Source organism: Chiloscyllium punctatum, chromosome 31, assembly GCF_047496795.1.
Source record: "Chiloscyllium punctatum isolate Juve2018m chromosome 31, sChiPun1.3, whole genome shotgun sequence".
NCBI lineage: Eukaryota > Metazoa > Chordata > Chondrichthyes > Orectolobiformes > Hemiscylliidae > Chiloscyllium > Chiloscyllium punctatum.
In genome coordinates this window covers 78491457-78511951 of record NC_092769.1, presented here as the reverse complement: position 1 = coordinate 78511951, position 20495 = coordinate 78491457, and the positions used below count along the sequence as shown (strand labels likewise).

General features: G+C 47.3%; 1 protein-coding gene across 3 annotated transcripts in view; it reads left to right on the top strand.

The window, feature by feature from the left end:
* The first annotated feature begins 4981 nt into the window (after positions 1 to 4981).
* The window catches only part of LOC140457146 (echinoderm microtubule-associated protein-like 4), a 67782-nt gene continuing 52268 nt past the window's right edge, over positions 4982 to 20495 (top strand). For 2 of the 3 annotated variants that reach the window (XM_072551189.1, XM_072551187.1), the window contains exons 1-2: positions 4982 to 5239; positions 15274 to 15375. In XM_072551189.1, the coding sequence (XP_072407290.1) occupies positions 5227 to 5239; positions 15274 to 15375 (115 nt within the window). In that variant the 5' untranslated portion in view covers positions 4982 to 5226. The remainder of the gene's footprint in view (positions 5240 to 15273; positions 15376 to 20495) is intronic. The other variant, XM_072551188.1, reaches the window with a different exon arrangement.

Genomic DNA, 20495 nt, shown 5'->3' with positions numbered 1-20495 from the left:
GCCCAAGACACCTACCCAAATTGCAGTATGGTACATTCACCATTCTAGTCCATTAGGCAGAAAGGTTTGCCAAACCAGCAAGACATTGAAGTCCTGGGGAATGTATAGGACCTGCATCTCCTGTCCCATTAACAAAACATTAAAAGAATCACCTGAGCCATTCAATTGTATGAGGCGAACCATTAAAACTGACTCATTTATCTGGCTGGGTGCATCTCCAACAACATTGAAGAAACTTGACACCATTCAGGACAAAGCAGCCTGCCTCCACCACCACCAACATTCAGTGCTACAATCCATGAGATGCACTGCAGAGATTCACCAAAGATTCTTCGACAGCACTTTCCAAATCTATGATCACTTCCATCCAAAAGGACAAGGGCAGCAGTTAGATATGAACACCAGTTCCCTTCCAAGACACTCATCATCCTGATTGTGAAATATATCACCATTCCTTCAGTATCACTGTTTCAAAATCCTGGAATTCCCTCCCTAAGGGCATTGTGGGTCTTCCCACAGCACATGGACTGCTGCAGTTCAAGAAAGCAACTAGGGATGGGCAGTAAATACTGGACCAGCCAGTGATGCCCACGTCCTATGAGTGAATAATAAAATTTAGACAAATGGCATTGTGGCTCAGAGGGCATACCAGGCAAGATCAAACCAAATTCCAATTTTACTTAGAAAGATAAAGTGGAGAACAAGAATTTACCAGGCTACTTTTATGTCAAAGTAAAAGTGTGCGATGATTCCGCAAGAGCATATAACTTTTGCTGAAACTGAATTTTGATATTTATGAGAGTAGGTGCCTTTGGGCTGGAAAAGAAGAAACTGTCCAACCAGGAGCATGTATGTTGGCATAAGACGGCAGCAGTGTCACAGAATAGAGAGACTGAGAGCAACAGAAATCTCCAGAAGCCTGCAAACAAGTTGGATCTCTCCCTCTGTCTCCACCTGCAATCAGAAAAGAAACAGGAAAAAAAACCTAAGTCAAGCCAAGACCTAGTTCGAAATGACCTGCCCTGAATCAAGGATCACTGCAGTCAACAATAATGCAAGATTGTCATGGTTTGGACTCAGTCCACAAACTTTATATTTCTGAAAAGTTGTTCATCTCTTTTGCTTTGGCTTTCCTATCTGTGAATGGATGTGTGAGCGTTTGGATTTTAAAGTGGGCATAGTCTAAGTTTGCATATATAAGAGGATGTTTGATAAATAAGAAGCTGTTGATTTGTTTATTAATGAAATATGCAGTGAGCTAATGAAATCTCACTGGGAAGAGCAGTAAATATCAAGCTCCATTATTCCCAGAGTCATCAGAATGATTCAGAATTTTAAAAATTTGTAGAGTTCCCTAATTTCTCTCTCTTTGGATGACAGCAAGCATAGACCAGGTTTCTGTACTGGAAAAAAAATCAAGAGATTATATAATTACATGGAAACAACTCTGAATCATTGTCATGAAACTCACCTAATTAAAACTTCACCCTTTATAAACTCATGCTCCACACATACTCAGAGAAACACCCTCTGACAGTGCCCACTCCCTGAGCACTGACACTCCAACAGTTCGGCACTCCCTCACCACTGACCCTCCAACAACACCTGCTCCCTCAGTACTGACCCTCTGACAGAATGGTGCTCTCTTAGCACTGACCCTCCGATAGCACCTACTCCCCTAGCACTGACCCTCTGACACTGCCTATTCCCTCAGCACTGACCCTCTGACACTGCCTATTCCCTCAGCACTGACCCTCTGAAAGCGCCTGCTCCCTCAGCACTCACCCTCTGACAGAATGGTGCTCCTCAGCACTGACCCACATACAGATAGACACAGACAGAAAACTAACTTTGGTGTTACAGTTGAAGGCAAAAAACAGGCTGGTGAGCAGTTCTAAGGCCCCAACCTCAGGGTTCACTGTGAAGATTGTTCTGATTGCCAGGGTTCACTGTTTTTCAATCTCCTTTCTCCAGGTTTATTTCACTTCTTCACAGGAGGCACAAGCCGACTTGTACATTCACTGCAAAGTCTCTCTGTTACTGTTTAAAGCCAAAGCTTACAACAACTGGTGAGGAATAGTAAACTGGCTTTCTAAAGCTTTTAAGTATTTTTCTGGAGAGAAAGACACACCAACTTCCCTGCCTGATGTCCTGAAGCTTCTGCTAGTATCATTCACACCCACAAGCTGTTCCTAAGACCATAATATATAGGAGAATTAGGCCATTCATCCCACTGAGTCTTCCTTGCCAATCAATCATGGTTAATACACTTCCCAAGCCCATTCTCCTGCCTTCTCCCCATAATCCTTGGTCACCTTACTATACAAGAATCTACCTACCTCTGCATTAAGTATACTCAATGACTTGACCTACACAGCCCTCTGCAGCAATGAGTGCCAAGGATTCATCACCCTCTGGCTGAAGAATTTCCTCCTCATCTCAGTGCTAAAGGTCATCTATTCACTCTGAGACTGTGCCCCCGAGTCCTAGTATCTACTACTAGTGGAACCATCTACTCTACATCCACACTACCCAGGCCTTTCAATACTCTGTAAGTTTCAATCCAATACCCCTCATCCTTCTAAACTCCATCAAGTATAGACCCACAGTCCTTAACCACTCCTCATATGACAATTCTTCAACCTGGGATCATTCTTGTTAACCTCCTCTGGCCACCCCCTCCAATGCCAGCACATCCTTTCTGAGATAGAGCCCAAACTGCTCTCAATATTTCAAATGCAGTCTGATCAGAGCCTTACACAGCCTCAGCACTACATCTCTGCTCTTCTATTCTAGCCTTCTTGAAATGAATGTCAACATTACATTTGCCTTCCTAACTGCCAAATGAACCGGTATGTTAACCTTAAGAGAATCCTGAATTCGGACTTCCAAGTCCATTTGTGCTTCAGATTTCTGAAGTTATAAAGTAGTGTTCACCTCTAATCTTCCTACCGAAATGTATAACTTTCCCACATTGTATTCCATCTCATAGACTGTCCAGATCCTTCTGCAGCCTCCCCAATTGCTCAACACTACCTGCCCTTCCACCTATCTTTGTGTCATCTGCAAACTAACCAACAAAGCCCTCAGTCCCTTTGATCAGATCATTAACGTATAACATGAATAGTTTTGATCCCAACACTGAATTCTGCAGAATTCCACTCGTCATTGGCTGCCATCCTGAAAAAGATGTCTTTATCCTCACTCTCTGTTTTCTGCCAGTGAGCCAATCCTTTATCCATGCCCAAACCTGTCCCAACACCATGGGCTCCTATCTTATTTAGCAACTTGCTGAACTGCACCTTGTCAAAGACCTTTTGGAAGTCAAAATAGATCATGGAAGATCATGTTGCAGCTGTACAGGACATCAGTTAGACCACTTTTGGAATACTGTGTTCAGATTAGATTCCCTACAGTGTGGATAATCCCTTCAGCCCAACAAGTCCACACCGACCCTCCAAAGAGTAACCCACCCAGACCCATTTTCCCTCTGACTAATGCACCTAACACTATGGGTAATTTAGCATGGCCAATGCACATCTTTGTGACTGTAGGAGGAAACCTACACAGACACAGGGAGAATGTGCAAACTCCACACAGACAGTCACCCAAGACTGGAATCGAACCTGGGTCTCTAGCGCTGTAAAGCAGCAGTGCTAACCACTACACCACCGTGATCACCATACCGTAATAAAGATGTTGTGAAACTTGAAAGATTTACAAAGATATTGCCATGTTTGGGGGGGGGGTTGAGCTAAAGGAAGAGGCTGAATAGGCTGGGGCTATATTTCCTGTGTGTTGAAGGCTGAGAGCTGACCTTATAGAAATTTATAAGGTCATAATGGGCATGGATAGAGTGAACAGCCAAGGTCTTTTCTGCAGGGCAGTGGGTTCCAAAATTAGAGGGCATAGGTTTAAAGTGAAAGGGAAATATTTAAAAGGGGCCTAACAGGTAACATTTTCACACAGAAGGTGGTGCATGTATAAAATGAGCTATCAGAGGCTGGCACAATTACAACATTTAAAAGGCATCTGGATGTATATGAATAGGAAGCGTTTAGAGGGATATGGGCCAAAAGCTGGTAAATGGGACTAGATTAGGTTAGGATAACTAGACGAGTTGGACCAAAGATGCTGCACATCTCCATGACTCGATGACCGTTGGATCTCCTTTGTTTAACTTGTTTGTGACTTCCTCAAATAGTTCTAACAGATTTATCATGCATGACCTCCTCTTGACAAAGCTGCTGACTCAGTCCAATTTTACCAAGCACTTTCAAGTACTCCACAATCTCACCATTAATAATGGATTCTAAAATCTTACCAATGATCAAGGTCAAGCTAACCAGACTATCGTCTGCCAATGTCTGCACCTCCTCCCTTCTTAAACATGGGTATTAGATTAACCATTCTCCAATCCTCTGGGACCCTCCCTGACTCCACTGATTCCTAAAAGACCACCACCAATATCTCCATCATCTTCTGCAGAAACCTGGGGCATGGTCTATCTGATCCAGGTGATTTATCTGCCTTCAGCCTTTTCAGGGAGGGGAGGAGAATGGAGAAGGTGAAGGGGAGAGGAAAGAGGGTGTTAGGTAAGTGAGGGGCAAAGTGAGTGAGGACAAGACAAGGGGGTGGATGAGTGCAGGGAGCAGATGGGAAGGGAGGACAGGTAAGGAATGAGTGCTGGGAGTAAGGCAGAGGAAGCATGAGGTGGGTGGAACAGTGGATGATTTGAGGGGTGTGAGAAGATGGATAGTGAGGGGATGAGTGGGGGAGGGATAGTGAGGGGGTGGGAAGGATAGTGGAGGGCGAGATATAGTTATGGAAGGAGAACAGGTTGGAAGGATAGAAAGGGGTGGGGAAGGATAGAGAGGGGGAGGAGTAGTGGGGGGGGGGGGGGGGAAGGATTGCAGAGGGGGAGAAGGAGCAGTGGCGGGAGAGTGAGGTGAGGGTTAGTGAAGGAAGGAAGAGTCGGCACTGATTCTCCTCTCCCCTCTCAGTGAGCCGGCTGTTTGCTATCTGCAGCCTCGGCTCTGAGTTCTCTCTTTCTGTCTCGGTGTTTGTGGTAGTCTCTATCACATGGGCTGCGGGCCGTGCTGCTGATTGGGCGGCGGGACGGTGCCTTTCATCAGTTTCACTGGGATCTTCCTGTTCCCCGGAGTTGCCAATGTGGACGGGCAGTGAGCGGAGCTTGATAGAGACACGGAACTCCTGGCGCTCGCTATGGACCGTCTGGGTGAGTGAGTGAGTGACAGAGCGTGGGGGGGACTCCGTGCCGACTCTCTCCAAGCTTCAGTCCCCCCCCCCCAGCTCCGAGCTGCCCAGTCAGCCTCTGACCAGTCTCACGTCCCTGATCCAGGGACCCCCCCCCCCCATTGCAGCACACCCTCCGTCAGGAGACAGAGCCACCGCGATTCCTGTTCCTGGGCGGGTCGAAACAACTTTTAATTTGAGTTGAAGTCAATTGCATTCTCTGAATGACTGTCGCTTCCTTCCTTTCCAGAGGGTCACTCGCCCTGTTCCCTCCCCCAGCCACCTTCCCGAACATTCCTGGCTCTCAGTGTTCAGACCTGTCACAGCCCCTGTTTCAGAAGCTCTGATTGCGAACACACAGCGAACACACAGCAACCTCTGCACTTAACCTCACGTTAGTAACAACAGTAATCAATGCTTTCACACAGAGGGAGTGGGCACTGTCGGAGGGTCAGTGCTGAGGGAGTGGGCACTGTCGGAGGGTCAGTGCTGTGGGAGTGGGCACTGTCGGAGGGTCAGTGCTGAGGGAGTGGGCACTGTCGGAGGGTCAGTGCTGAGGGAGTGGGTACTGTCGGAGGGTCAGTGCTGAGGGAGTGGGCACTGTCGGAGAGTCAGTGCTGAGGGAGTGCTGCACTGTCGGAGGGTCGGCGCTGAGGGAGTGGGCACTGTCGGAGGGTCAGTGCTGAGGGAGTGCTGCACTGTCGGAGGGTCAATGCTGAGGGAGTGCCGTACTGTCGGAGGGTCAGTGCTGAGGGAGCGCCGCACTGTCGGAGGGTCAATGCTGAGGGAGCGCCGCACTGTCGGAGGGTCGGCGCTGAGGGAGCGCCGCACTGTCGGAGGGTCGGCGCTGAGGGAGCGCCGCACTGTCGGAGGGTCGGCGCTGAGGGAGCGCCGCACTGTCGGAGGGTCGGCGCTGAGGGAGCGCCGCACTGTCGGAGGGTCGGCGCTGAGGGAGCGCCGCACTGTCGGAGGGTCGGCGCTGAGGGAGCGCCGCACTGTCGGAGGGTCGGCGCTGAGGGAGCGCCGCACTGTCGGAGGGTCGGCGCTGAGGGAGCGCCGCACTGTCGGAGGGTCGGCGCTGAGGGAGCGCCGCACTGTCGGAGGGTCGGCGCTGAGGGAGCGCCGCACTGTCGGAGGGTCGGCGCTGAGGGAGCGCCGCACTGTCGGAGGGTCGGCGCTGAGGGAGCGCCGCACTGTCGGAACTGAGGGAGTGCTGCATTGTCGGAGGGTCGGCGCTGAGTGAGTGCTGCACTATTGGTGGGTTGGAGCTGAGGACCTCCACATGATCAGAGCTGAGGGAGAACCATACTTTCGGAAGGTCAGAGCTGAGGGTGTGCTGCACCATCAAAGGATCAGTGCTGAGGGATTGCTGTTTTGTCTGAGGATCAGTGTTGAGGGAATGCAGCAGGTTTGAAGTATCAGCGCTGAGGGAGTACTGCACCATCACAGGGTCAGTGCTGAGTGAGTGCTGCATTGTTGGCGCTGAGGGAGTGTTACACAAGCGATGGTCAGTGCTCAGGGAGTGCCGCACCTTCGAAGGATCAGAGCTGAGGGAGCTCCGCACTCTCGGAGGATCAACTCTGAGAGAGCGCAGCACTGGTAGAGGGTGGGCGCTGAGGGAGTGCTGCAGTGTCGGAGGGTCAGTGCTGAGGGAATGTTGCACTGCCGAAACGTCAGTGCTAAGGGAGATGAATGGTCCCACAGCTGGTGTTGTGGGGTCTGGTATGGGTGTGGTCATGTCTCTGCCACCCCCTCTACCCCCACCCCAACATGTAAACAGAATGGTAGTGATTATCATTTTTCTGTCTCTGTTGGATCTTGTGGTGTCATAACTGTCATATTTTGAGAAATGATGTATTTGGCTGCTAAGGTGCTTTGACGCCTCCTGTGGTGGTGAACTTTGGCGAAATACAGATGTTTTTTCTCTGAAACTTTGCCTTATGTTGTGGAAACATCAAATGTGAGAATTTGAAAACATCAATTTGACAGCAAGGTGGAAAGATAATAGGAGGTGCTCTGGCCTGTAGAATATCCTGTGCATACAGCTCTTAATTTGGTGTTAACGGAGTTGTCTGTTTTTCAGTCCTGTTAAGAGAACTCTGTGCGTCTGGTCACTTTTGATGTAGTGTCACACTTGTACTGACCACCTCTCTATTCGACAGTACTGATAAATAAACTTGTGGTACCTGAGAGAACTTGCTGTGATAACTACAATTCGACCAAAACTCTGCTGTCCACAACCTCAGTGACTTACGTTCACCCAGTACACCCCTGTGCTTACAGACTCACTTTAACACCCTGTGCAGGCATGCTTCAATTTTATAATCCTCATCAGTGCATGAAATCATTCAAATCTCCTCCCGATCTCCCCAGCCCCTATACCCCTCCCTATCTTTGTCATCCCTCCAATCTCTACACCCTCTCCTTGTCTCTGTCACCACCTCCAATCCTGGCCTCTCCAGCATTTCCCAATTCCCATAGCTCCACTTTTTGGGGCTGTGCCTGGGGGCCTCAGGTCAGGAATTCTCTCAATAACTCTGAGCTCTTTGACCAGGCTTTTATGTCACCTGCCCCTTGTGTGGCTCTGGGTCAAAGCCACTCTGTTTGATGCTCCAGCGAAGTGCCTGAAGAGTTTTAGTATGTTGAAGGTATTAGACATTTACAGTCTCTTGTTGGAATCTAAAATAAGGAATGCAGGTCAATGCCAACGCAGTCAAAGGCCACTCGGCCCTCTCTGGATTTGCCAACTCTCCAGACGAAGGTGGTTGCCTTACAATGTGATTCAGTCAAACTATTGTGCTTGGAGTGTTGTTAACCGAGTCAAGGACTTATGTTTATTTGGGCGACAGTGGGGAGTTAGCTTTGGTGATGATTTGGAGCTGTGGGGAATTGGATGAAGTGCTGCTCCAGGTTTGCTGATTGCTGTGTATTGGAAGAAGTTTTCCCTCCCTCACTGACTAGGATACTCTCCTATGGCCTGGGTCCCTCAGTCACAGGCTGCCCTCTCATACCTGCCTCGTGGACAGCATTTATTCTCAGGATGCTGATAGGCCAAGGCACTAGATAAATGCAATTCATTGTTATAATCTGAAATACGGAATGCAGATCAGTTACAGCAAGTATGAGGTCACTGTGCTAGTCTGTCCTCCTTTTCCCAGCACGAAGCAGACTGGAGCAGGAATGTTGGCCAGGTTAGAGAGTCAGGAGGCTCTAAGTGGCACTGCTGACACACTCACACAAATATACAGACACACACACACACACACACACACACACACACACACTCACTCTCTCACTCTCTCTCTCTCTCTCTCTCTCTCTTACAGGCACACACAGGCACCTGCATGAACACACAAGCACAGATATGCATGCATAGACATGCAGACACACACACACATATATACAGGCACACACTTTCACCCACAAATCTTCACTTCATTTCAACTGTTTTGCTTTCTCTTTGGCTCTGAACTCTCCAGATCTCCTTTACCACTTTTAAAAGATGCTGTTAATAGCAGGGGAGACCAGAACTGGGGGATATCAATCGCAGGCAGTCCTGAATAAATCCAGTGCAGAATTCAGGAGAAACGTCTTGGCCCCAGAGAGTGGAGAGAATATGTGATTTGCTCCCACAGGGAGGGCTCAAAGGGAATCATATCGATTTTTTTTTTGGGAGGGGGGTCAGCTGGATAAATGCATGAGGGAGCTAGAAATAGAATGATAGGGAATTGGGGGTTGATGGTGAGAGAGAGTGGGAGAGGCTTGTCTGAGCTGTTAGTCTAAATGGTGGTATGGGAGTCCAGGCTATGTGATACATTGGGCAGTTTTGACAGAATATCAGCTATCCCTTCTCCTTCAAACATGCCATTCACTGAGGAAGCCTCAATGCAAGAAGAAAGGGTATCCAGTGATTTTGACAATAGGATCCATTGTTGCTCTTCTGCAAAGACAATGTGTCACAAAAACAGGAAGTTGGAAATGTCACTCACATTTCGAAACTCAATGAGAACAGATGTTAGTCGCAGACAATAAGAACAGGTGCAGACATTCAAAAGAAGAGGAAAAATATACAACTCCCTCTGATTAGGTGAATCTCTCTGTGGCTCAGTGGGTAGCACTCTCTCTCACTCTCGCCTCTGACTCGGAAAGTTTTAGGTGAGAGCACACTTCAGAGATTTAAACACAAAGTCAGTCCCAGCATTGCCCTGTTGGAGGGTCAGTACTAACGGAGCACCACACTGACATTTAACAGCACAGAAAAGGCCCTTAAGTCCATTGTGTTCTTGCTGATCATCAAACATCCACCAATTCAAATCCCATTTCCCAGGGCTTGTTCCATAGGTGGTCAGCACTGCCCTTTCAACTGCTCATCTAAATACTTGGGAGGTTTCACACCTCTAATACCCTTTTAAGCAGTGAGTTCCAGATACCACCCACCCTCTGGGTAAATAATTCTACCTCAAATATCCTCTGAACCTCCTGCTTCTTAGCTTAACACTGACCCCACTACGAAAGGGGGAATGTTTCTCCGTATTTACCCTGGTCTATACCTCTCAGAATTCTATATACCTCAATCATCCCCCGTCCCCCGGCCAGCCTTCTCTGATCTGCCGAAAACAACCCCAGCTATCCAGTTTCTCTTCATCACTCAATCACTGCAGCCCAGGCAGCATCCTGGTGAACTTCCTCTACTTCCTTCAGTGCAATCCTATCCTTCCTATTGTACGGTGACCAGAACTACAGTAATCCAGCATTGGCCCTAGTTAACTTCATAACCTCCCTGCTCTGGTATTCAATATCTTGATTAATAAAGGCAAGTGTGCCATATACCTTCTTAACCACCTTATACACTTGTCCTACTGCCTTCAAGGATCTGTAGATACCAAGGTCTCTCTGATGCTCTGTACTTCCTAGGGTCTGCAAATTCAACATGTACTCTGTTGTCTCGTTAGTCCTCCCAAAATGCATTGCCTTGCAATTTTCAGGATTAAATTCTATTTGCCACTGTTCAGCTGATCTGACCAGCCAGTCTATATTGTAGTCTGAGGCTTTCTTCCTCGCTATTTACCATACCATTCATGTGAAAGGCACTTTGGGATATCCTAATCTGATGAGAGATAGAAACAGTCTCTTTGTCTCACTGAGAATTGCATCCAAGTCTGTGAAATATTGACTCTGCGTTTTGCCAGGTTTCTGCAGACACTCTGGGGATTCTCGTTGTTCCCCCTTTTTCAGATTCTGGAGCAGATGAACTGAGACTACAGCTGGCAACAGTCTGGAATCTGAAACATTCACAGCAATCTTCAGCCAGAATTGCCAAATGGATGATCCATCTCTGCCTCTTCCAGTTGTCCCAGCATTACAAATTCAGCCAATTTGATTCACTCTGTGATATCGAGAAACAGTTGGAGGCACTGGATACTGCAAAGTGTATGGGTCCTGACATTCTGATAATGGTATTGAAAAGTTGTGCTCCAGGACATGCTGCTCCCCTAAACTTGTTCAGTACAGCTACAACACTTGCATCTACCCAACAATATAGAAATTTGCTCAGATATGTCCTTGACACAAAAAGCAGGAGAAATCCAGCCTGGCCAATTACTGCCTCATCAGTCTGCTTTTGATCATCAATAAAATGATGGAAGATGTCACCAACAGTGCTATCAATAACCCGTTCAGCAACATCCAGTTTGGGTTCCACCCCAGGGCCACTCGGCTTCAGACCTCATTACAACCTTGGTTCAAAAATGGATAAAATAGTTGAGTTCCAGAGATGAGGTAAGAGTGACAGCCCTTGACAGCAAGGTTGCATTTGACTGAGTGCAGCATTAAGGAACCCTAACAAAACAGGAATTAATGGGTATCGGGGAAAACTCCCCACTGGTTGGAGTCATACATGATACATAGGAGGGTGGTGGTGGTTGTGGAAGATCAGTCATCTCAGCTCCAGGACATCTCTGCTGGAGTTCCTCAGGGGAGTGTCTTAAGCCCAGCTACCTTCAGCTGCTTCATAAACGATTCACCCTCTTATCATAAAGTCAGGAGTGGGGGTCTAACTGTTTTCCTTTAATATTCAATGATATTGCCATAACTGAGTCCCCGCTATCAACATCCTGGTGGTTACCATTGACCAGAAACTCAAACGGACTCGTCACATAAACACAATGGCTACAAGAGCAGGTCTGAGGCAAGGAATAATGTTGCAAGTAACTCACCTCCTGACTCCCAAAGCCTGTCCACCATCGACAAGGCACAAATCAGCAGTGTGATGGAATAATCCCCGCTTGCCTGGATCAGTGCAGCTCCAATAACACTAAAGACACTTAAAACCGTCCAGGACAAAGCAGCCTGCTTGTTTGGCACCACATCCATTCCCTCCATCACTGACACTGAGTAGCTGCAGTATTACCATCTACAAGATACACTGCACGATTTCACCAGAACTCCTTAGACAACCCTTTCTAAACCCATGACCACTATCATCTAGAAGGACAAGATATCTGCAGATATATGGAAGGAAGTTACAGAGATAGGGAGGGTCATGGGGGCTGGAGGAGGTTACAGAGATAAGGAGATGTGTAGAAACTGGAGGAGATTACAGCAATAGAGAGGAGGCCCAGAGGTAGGGAATAGGTAATGAGAGGTTTGAACAGAGAATGTTAAAGTAGGCCACCCAGCCCCTTGAGTTTCCTCTACAATCACCCTGATAACTTTTGGCTCCCATTTTAGAGAAGCATTTCTCTCTCATTGTCTTAAAGTACTGAATGCGCCTGTCCTCACCCCTCACTGGGGAAGCGAGTTCCACAAAATAACAACCCTTCAAGTGATTCAAACACTTCCTGGCCTCCATCTTGACAGGACTTTTTAAAGTCCTCAGTTTTAGTCTCTCCCACAAAGGGAAACATCCTCTCAACATCCACCCTGTTATATTCCATCAGCATCTTTACACTTCAATAAGATCACCTCTCATTTATTGATAACAGGCTGAACCTATTCAGACTCTTTGTCAAAACACACTTCTGCCCATCTCTTTCTCATCTTCTGCAAACTGCCCACTCGATATCTGTCTTTAACAAACACTTGGCACAGTGCAGTTCAAAATGTTATAGAGGATTGTGTGACAAAACATACTCTGGAAAGCAGAGAGAGATGGTATTTATTAAATGTTTAAACTCTTGTTACCGTGATTGGGGATCCAGATGCACCAGAATCATTCAATCGCATGGAACACGTTGTCACAATATCTGAGAGAGTGCAGGCCCAGTTGTCCCTAAAACTGGTTTGACAGCCTCACTCAAATCAATGGAGGCTACTCCTCAATGTGTCCATTATTTAAGAAGCTATGGCCCTAATCTGTGTCACCTTTAATGTCAGTGCCTCACTCCTAATGTCCCTACAGTCACTCCCACCTCTCACTTGGGCACTATTCCACAGCTGCCTTGGATACCCTTGTTACACAAGTGGGAGTTGGGCCAGCTGTTTGACTCCTGGAGGCATCACTTGCCATCCAGCACGACCCACGTTTCAACTGAGATTACCAGATTCTAGATTAGTGTGGTGCTGGAAAAGCACAGCAGGCCAGGCAGCATCCAAGGAGCAGGAAAATCCACATTTCGGGCAAAAGGAATGAAGGCAGGGAGCCTCTGGGATGGAGAGATAAATGGGAGGGGGGTAGGGCTGGGGAGAAGGTAGCAAAGAGTACAATAAGGGGATGGGGGTGGGGATGAAGGTGGTAGGTCAGAGAGGAGGATGGAGCAGATAGATGGGAAGGAAGCAGGAACCCTGGGCAGTGTTCTAACCCACCTGATCCAGTACTGTACCCAACTGAAGGGGAACTGAAGCTAACTGCGAGTCAGCCAGACAGCACAGAGAGTGAGCCAAACCCGGTATATTCAGATCATTGTAACCAACCACTGACAAGTGAGTGGGGCAGGCACAGTCCTCCTGAAGAAAGAACCCGTGTTTCTGTGGAGTCCTGAGACATTCCAACGCTGTTCCCAGTAACTTGAGGGGTTTTGCACTGAAGCCACTGTTGTACTCGTGGAAATGCAACTGCTTGCTTGTGCACAGCAAGATCACACGGCCAGTTATATACGACTACCCAGATCATCTATTTTCAGCCCCAGGACACAGGGGAGAGCTCCGTCCTGCACTACTTCCAGTTGTGTGGCTTTTTTAACCCACCACCAACCTGCTACCTCACCCCAAGAGAAGCATTTATTCTGCCTGGAAGAGGATCCACTATAGCAGCTGCGTCGGTTCCTCTTTGCCACCATTATTTTTGGAATCTAACTAATTTAGATCGACTTGTCAACCCTGAAAAGCTTCTCACAGGGTCAGTAAGCACCTGGGAGCCAGTCGTACAAGCCTTTGGCAGCCTGCTCCTGAGTTGACTCTCAATGGACGATTGCCGTGGCCTGGAGTCTGCTGCACAAGAGGCAGTGAGCAAGGTACAACCTCCCTAAGTCGAATAGCTAACTGGGAGAATGCCCTCTATGTGTGGCTGGTCTGAAACCGCCAATTGAGTAGGAGAGTGTGAGGGGAGAGAGGGATGAGAAGTTTTCTGCTGGTTCAGGGACAATTTTTTTTTTGATTAGATTACCTACAGTATGGAAACAGGCCCTTCAGCCCAACAAGTCCACACTGACCTTTCGAAGAGTAACCCACCCAGACCCATTCCCCTACCCTATATTTACCCCTAACTAATGCACCTAACACTATGGGTAATTTAGCATGGCCAATTCACCTCACCTGCACATCTTTGGATTATGGGAGGAAACCGGAGCACCCAGAGGAAACCCACGCAGACACATGGAAAATGTGCAAACTCCACACAGACAGTTACCCGAGGCTGGAATCGAACCTGGTCCCGGTGCTGTGAGGCAGCAGTGCTAACCACTGAGCCACCATGCTGCCTGTATCCGAGATGTTAGCTGGGAATTGTGGGCAGTATTACTCTGACTTGTTGCTTCTGTGTATTTCTACACCAGCTGTCTCCCTGCTTCACAGCTTCTGCCCTATCAAATGGAGGTACCTCTGCTGACCACTGGGCTGTGTCTGGTTGAAGGGTCATACAGTCAGAGATGTACAGCACTAAAAAAGGCCCTCTGGCCCATTGTGGCTGTGCTGGTCAAGAACAACCACCTAATTAGAACTAGGGGGGGCAGAGCCTCAAAATAAGGGGGAGCAGATTTAGGACTGAGTTGAGGAGGATCTTCACCCAAAATGTTGTGAGTCTGTGGAATTCCCTGCCCAGTGAAGTAGTTGAGGCTACCTTGTTGAATGTTAAGGGCAAATAGAGAGAGATTTTTAAACATTAAAGGCATTAAGGGTAATGGTGAGCAGGCAGGCAAATGAAGCTGAGTCCAGGCCAGATAGCCTACTCCTGCACCTATTTCTTATGTTAATTATTCTAATCCCAATTCCCAGTACTTGGTCCATAGCATTGTCTGCCTTAGTATTGCAAGTCGAAAAGTGTGATGCTGGAAAAACGCAGCAGGTCAGGCAGCATCGGAGGAGGAGGAGGAGAATCGACATAAGCCCTTCAGAAAGACATGTGGGTGGGAGAGCTGGAAGATAAATAGGAGGGTGGGAATGAGGTAGCTGGGAAGGTGATAGGTAGATACAGGTGGAGTGATGGTGATAGGTGAGAGGGGAGGGGGTTAGAGTGAATAGGTGGGAAGGAAGATGGACAGGTAGGACAGTTCAAAAGGGTGGTGCTGAGTTGGAGGGTTGGATCTGGGATAAAGTGGGGGAGGGGAGATGAGGAAACTTATGAAGTCAATATTGATGCTGTGTGGTTGGAGGATCCCAAGGCACATGATGAGGCTTTCTTCCTCCGGGCATCGGGTAACTTGGATTTAGTGGCGAAGGAGGCCCAGGATTTGCATGTCCTTGACAGAGTGAGAGGGGGAGTTGGAGTGGTTGGCCACAGGGCGGTGTGGTTGTTTGGTGCGTGTGTCCCAAACATGTTCTCTAAAACATTCTATGAGTTGGCATCCTGTTTCCCCAATGTAGAGGAGACCACATCGAGAGCAACGGACACAATACATGAGGTGTTTGGATGTGCAGGAAAATCTCTGCTGGATGTGGAAGGATCCTTTCAGGCTGTGGAAGGAGGTGAGGGTAGAGGTGTGGGCGCAGGTTTTACACGGTATCGACATCTACTTCACCAATTCCATCTCCCCTCCCCCCAACTCATCCCAGATCCAACCCTCCAACTCGGCACTGTCCTACCTGTCCATCTTCCTTCCCACCTATCTGCTCCACCCTCCCCTCCACACTTGTATCTATCTATCATTTTCCCAGCCACCTCAACCCCAACCCCACCCTCCAATTTATCACTCAGTCCTCATCTCCCCCATTCCTGATGAAGGACTTATTCCCGAAATGTTGATTCTCCTGCTCCTCGGATGCTGCCTGACCTGCTGTACTTTTCCACACTTTTTGACTCTGTTCTCCTGCATCTGCAGTCCTCACTTTCTCCTTCTGCACATCTAAATACTCCTTCAATATTACACTATTCAATATTACAAGGGTATCTGTCTCTACCATCCTGACAGACAATAAATTCCAGATTCCCACAACCCCCTGGGTGAAAAGGTCTGCCTTGCACCTCTTCTAAATCTCCTGTCCCTTATCTTAAATCTGTGCCCCCCCCCCGATCATTGATCCTTCTATCAAGGGAAAAATGTCTTCCTGTCTACCTTATGTGTGCCTTCTCATACTTTTATCCATCTCAATCCTGTTCCCTGTCAAACTCCTCTACTTTAAGGAAAACAGCCATAGTCTGTCCAATCTCTCTTCCAAACTGAAACTTTCCAGACCAGGGGAAGCATCCTGGTAAATCTCTTCCTCACCCTCTCCAGTTCCTGCTTCCAGCCACATAGTGTTTTCTCTCTCTCATTTTATCTCTGTCTTTCTCTCTCTCCAGCTCCCCTATGGAGTCACCTCGCTGCAATCAATCATTTTCACATTCCTCCTTTAATCATTTGAAGATGTCTTAATGTAAACTGGCTCCAGATCATAGCAGAAGAAATGTGCCAAGTCTCAAAACCCTCTCCACATCAAAAAGATTTCTTGTGGATTTTTGAATGTGACTCTGGTGTGTGCCCATGTACCTGTATGTGTGTATGTACACAAGTGGGGGAATGTGTTTGCCTAATGTATACAGTCAGTTCAGTCATGTGTTTCTTCAACATGAATTGGCTTTAACACAATTGAAGAACTTAGACTGTTATTTGCAGTACGTGAACTTTCCTTACCTTATATTGGCTATAACGTGATTCTGGACCCATTAGTTAAAATGGTGGCGCTATAGTACTATTTTCTCATAATGTGAGATCACACCAGGACCAAGCTATTGCATTATATCAGAACTGACTATATATGTATATGTATGTGTACACATGCCTAGGGTGCACCTGTGTGTTTCCATGCCCAAGTTCTTGCATGTGAGTGTACAAGTGACTCTGCACCAGTATGTGAACCTGTGCATCTGTAAATGTGCATGGCGTGTGTACATGTGTGTGTGCATACACTTGGGTGTATGTTTGCCTTGGTTCAGGTATGTGTCTGGGTGCATTTGTATATACATGTGCATTATGTGTATGAATTCCTGGGCACACATGTTTGTTTGTGCCCCTGGGTGCACTGATGTACATGCACCAATCAAGTGGGCTGTTTTCTTCTGGGTGGTTTTGAGCTTCTTGAATGTTGTTGGAGCTGTACCCAATGAAGCCAGTGGGGAGTATTCCAATACACTTCTGACTTGTGCCTTGTCGATGGTGGACAGGCTTTGGGAAGTCAGGAGGTGAATTACTTGCTGCAGGGTTCCCAGCATCTGACCTGGTCTTGTAGCCATTATACTTATATAGAACATAGAACAGTACAGCACAGTACAGACCTTCCAAACCAGGATGCTGTGCTGAGCACTTATCTTAATCTAAGATCAACCTAACCTACACACCCCACAATTTACTGCTGTCCATCTGCTTGTCTGGCAGTCACTTGAATGACCCTAATGTCTCTGACTCTACTCCCACTGCTGGCACTGCATTCCATGCACCCACCACTCTTTGCATAGAGGACCTACCTTCGACATCCCCCATACCTTCCTTCCATCACTTTAAAATTATGACCCCTCATGACAGCCATTTCTGCCCTGGGGACAAGTCTCTGGCTATCTATTTTATCGATGCTTCTCATTACCTTGTACACCTCTATCAGGTTACCTCCCTTCATTCTTCTCTCCAATGTGAAAAGCCCTAGCTCAGTCAACCTCTCCTCATAAGACATGCCCTCCAACCCTGGCAGCATCCCGGTAAATATCCTCTGCACCCTCTCTAAAGCATCTACATCCTTCCTATAATCAGGTGACCAGAACTGGTCACAATATTCCAATATTATAGAGCTGCAGCAAAACCTTGCGGCTTTTAAAGTCAATCCCCCTGTAAATGAAAGACAAAACACCACACACCTTCTTGACAACCCTATCAACTTGGGTGACAATTTTGAGGGATCTATATATGTGGACCCACTGTTCCTCCACACTGCCAAGAATCCTGTCTTTAATCCTGTATTCAGCATTCAAATTCGACCTTCCAAAATGAATCACTTTGCATTTATCCACATTGAACTCCATCTGCCACTTCTCAGCTCAGCTGTGCGTCCTGTCAATGTCTTGTTGTAGCCTGCAACAGCCCTTGACACTACCTACAACGCCACTGACCTTTGTGGCATTGACAAACTTCCACTTCTTCATCCAAGTCACTTATAAAAACTATAAAGAGCAGAGGCCCAAGAACAGATCCCTGCAGGACACTACTGGTCACTGACCTCAGGCAGAATACTTTCCATGCACTACCACTTGCTGTCTTCTTTCGGCCAGCCAATTCTGTATCCAGACAGCCAAATTATCCTGTATCCTATGCCTCCTAACTTCCTGAATGAGCCTACTGTGAGGAACCTTATCAAATGCCTTACTGAAATCCATATACACTACATCCACTCCTCAACCTTTATCAACTTGTCTCGTCACATCCTCAAATAACTCCATAAGTCTTGTGAGGCATGGCCTGCCCCTCACAAAGCGATGCTGACCATCTTTAATCAAGCTACGTTTTTCCAAATAGTCATAAATCCTGTCTGTCAGAACCCTTTCCAGTACCTTGCTTACCACAGATGTAAGACTGACTAGTCTGTAATTTCCAGGGATTTCCCTATTCCCATTCTTGAACTGAGGAACAACATTCGACTCCCTCCAATCATCCGGTATTACTCTTGTGGAGAATAAGGATACAAAGGGCTTTTGCCCAAAACTTTGGTTTTCCTGCTCCTTGGATGCTGCCTGACCTGCTGTGCTTTCCCAGCACCACTCTAATCTTGACTCTGATCTCAAGCATCTGCAATCCTCAGTTTTGCCTATGCAGAGGCGCAGCAATCTCATTCCTCGCTTCCCGTAGTAACTTTGGATATATCTGGTTTGGCCTTGGGGACTTCTCTATCTTGATACGTCCCAGAATTTCCAGCAAATCCACTTCCTTAATATCAGTCTGTTCAAGCCTATTAACCTGGTCCATGTGTTCTCTCAATCAGCAAGGTTCCTCTCTCTCGTGAATACTTAAGCAAAAAACTCATTTAGGGCCTCCCCTACCTTTTCAGACTCCAGACACAAGTTCCTTCACTATCCCTGCTTGGCCCTACCCTCTCTCTGATCATTCTCTTATTCCTCAAGTAAGTGTAGAACACCTTTGGGTTTTCCCTAATCCTTCCCGCCAAGGCTTTTACGTGCCCCCTCCTAGCTCTCCTCAGTCCATTTTTGTGTTCTTTCCTAGCTACCTCTAAAGCTGTGCCAGATCCTTGCTTCCTTCTTCCTCTTGACAAGAAGCTCCTCTTCTCTTGTTATCCAAGACTCCTTCACCTTACCATTCCTTGCCTGTCTCAGTGGGACAAAGGTATCCAACACTCGCAACAAGTGTTCCTTTAACGGTCTCCACATTTCTGTTGTGCATTTCCCATAGAACAAGTTGTTCCCAATGTATACTCCACAGCTCCTGTCAAATAGCAGTATAATTTCCTCTCCCCCAATTAAATACCTTCTCATACTGTCTGTTCCTATCCCTCTCTAAATCCTAGATAGCTAGTCCAGTTCAGTTTCTGTTGAATGGTAACTTCCAGGATGTTGGTGGGGGATTCAGTGATGGTGATTACATTGAATTGTTGGAGATGATCTTTGCCTGGCACTTGTCTGAATGTTACTTGACATTTATCATCTCCAGCCTGGATTTATCCAGGTCTTGTTGCATTTGGACATCAACTGCTTCAGTATCAAACAAGTCACAAAAGGTGTTGTAACTGTGGAACTGTCAGTGAACAAGTCCAAATGGGATGCAATTAAAGTGGATTAACACCAGTACAGATACATTCAGTAACACAGGGCACTTGCAGGGGAGAGGGTGTTACTGAGTGACAGTGTGAGGAATCTGGATTAACGTCAGTAGCAATACAGTCAGTAACTCAGGGCACTTGGGGGAGAGCGGTTACTGAGTGACCATGTAGGTTAAACTGTAACACAGGGCGCTGAACAGCCTGGATCACGTTTGAAGTTTCTGCCCCGTTGTTCTGCCCACACCCCCAGAGAAAATAGTTTCTCTCGATTGACCGTATTGAATCCTTGAATCCAGTTTAAACATTGGTGAAAAATAGGCAAATTCAAATCTAGAGTGATCTCTTGATCTGGGGTAAAGGTGTTAAAGGTCATGAGACAGACAAACAGAAATGCATTGCAGGTGACCTATAATCTCACCGAGGGAGGGAACATGCTTAACAGGCTGAACAACCTCTTCCTGTTCCTAATCCAGGGAGTTTAAGGGGCTGAATGGCCTGCTTCTGTAGCAGCCTATGTTGTCTGGGTTAGTGGCACTGCCAGTATGAAACGTGCTGGTGACGGGGACTGTGACTGCATTGGGCTCTGTTTGACTGGTACACAGGCTTGTTGCATCATGGCTTGCAGCACTTTGACCTGCAGCCAGCTGTTTGCTCAGATCCCAAGCGTGAAGATTCCAGGCAGAACAGTTCTTGGCAGCAGACACAGCTGTTTCTCTCAAGTTGTGTTCATTCCTGCCTCATTTCACTATGCTGCAGGGCCACATGCCAATAATCTTTCCCTCCTACTCTTCCCTCGGGTCTGTGACCAATTGGGCCCCATGTGACTGATAGAGCTTTTCAACAAAAGAGCC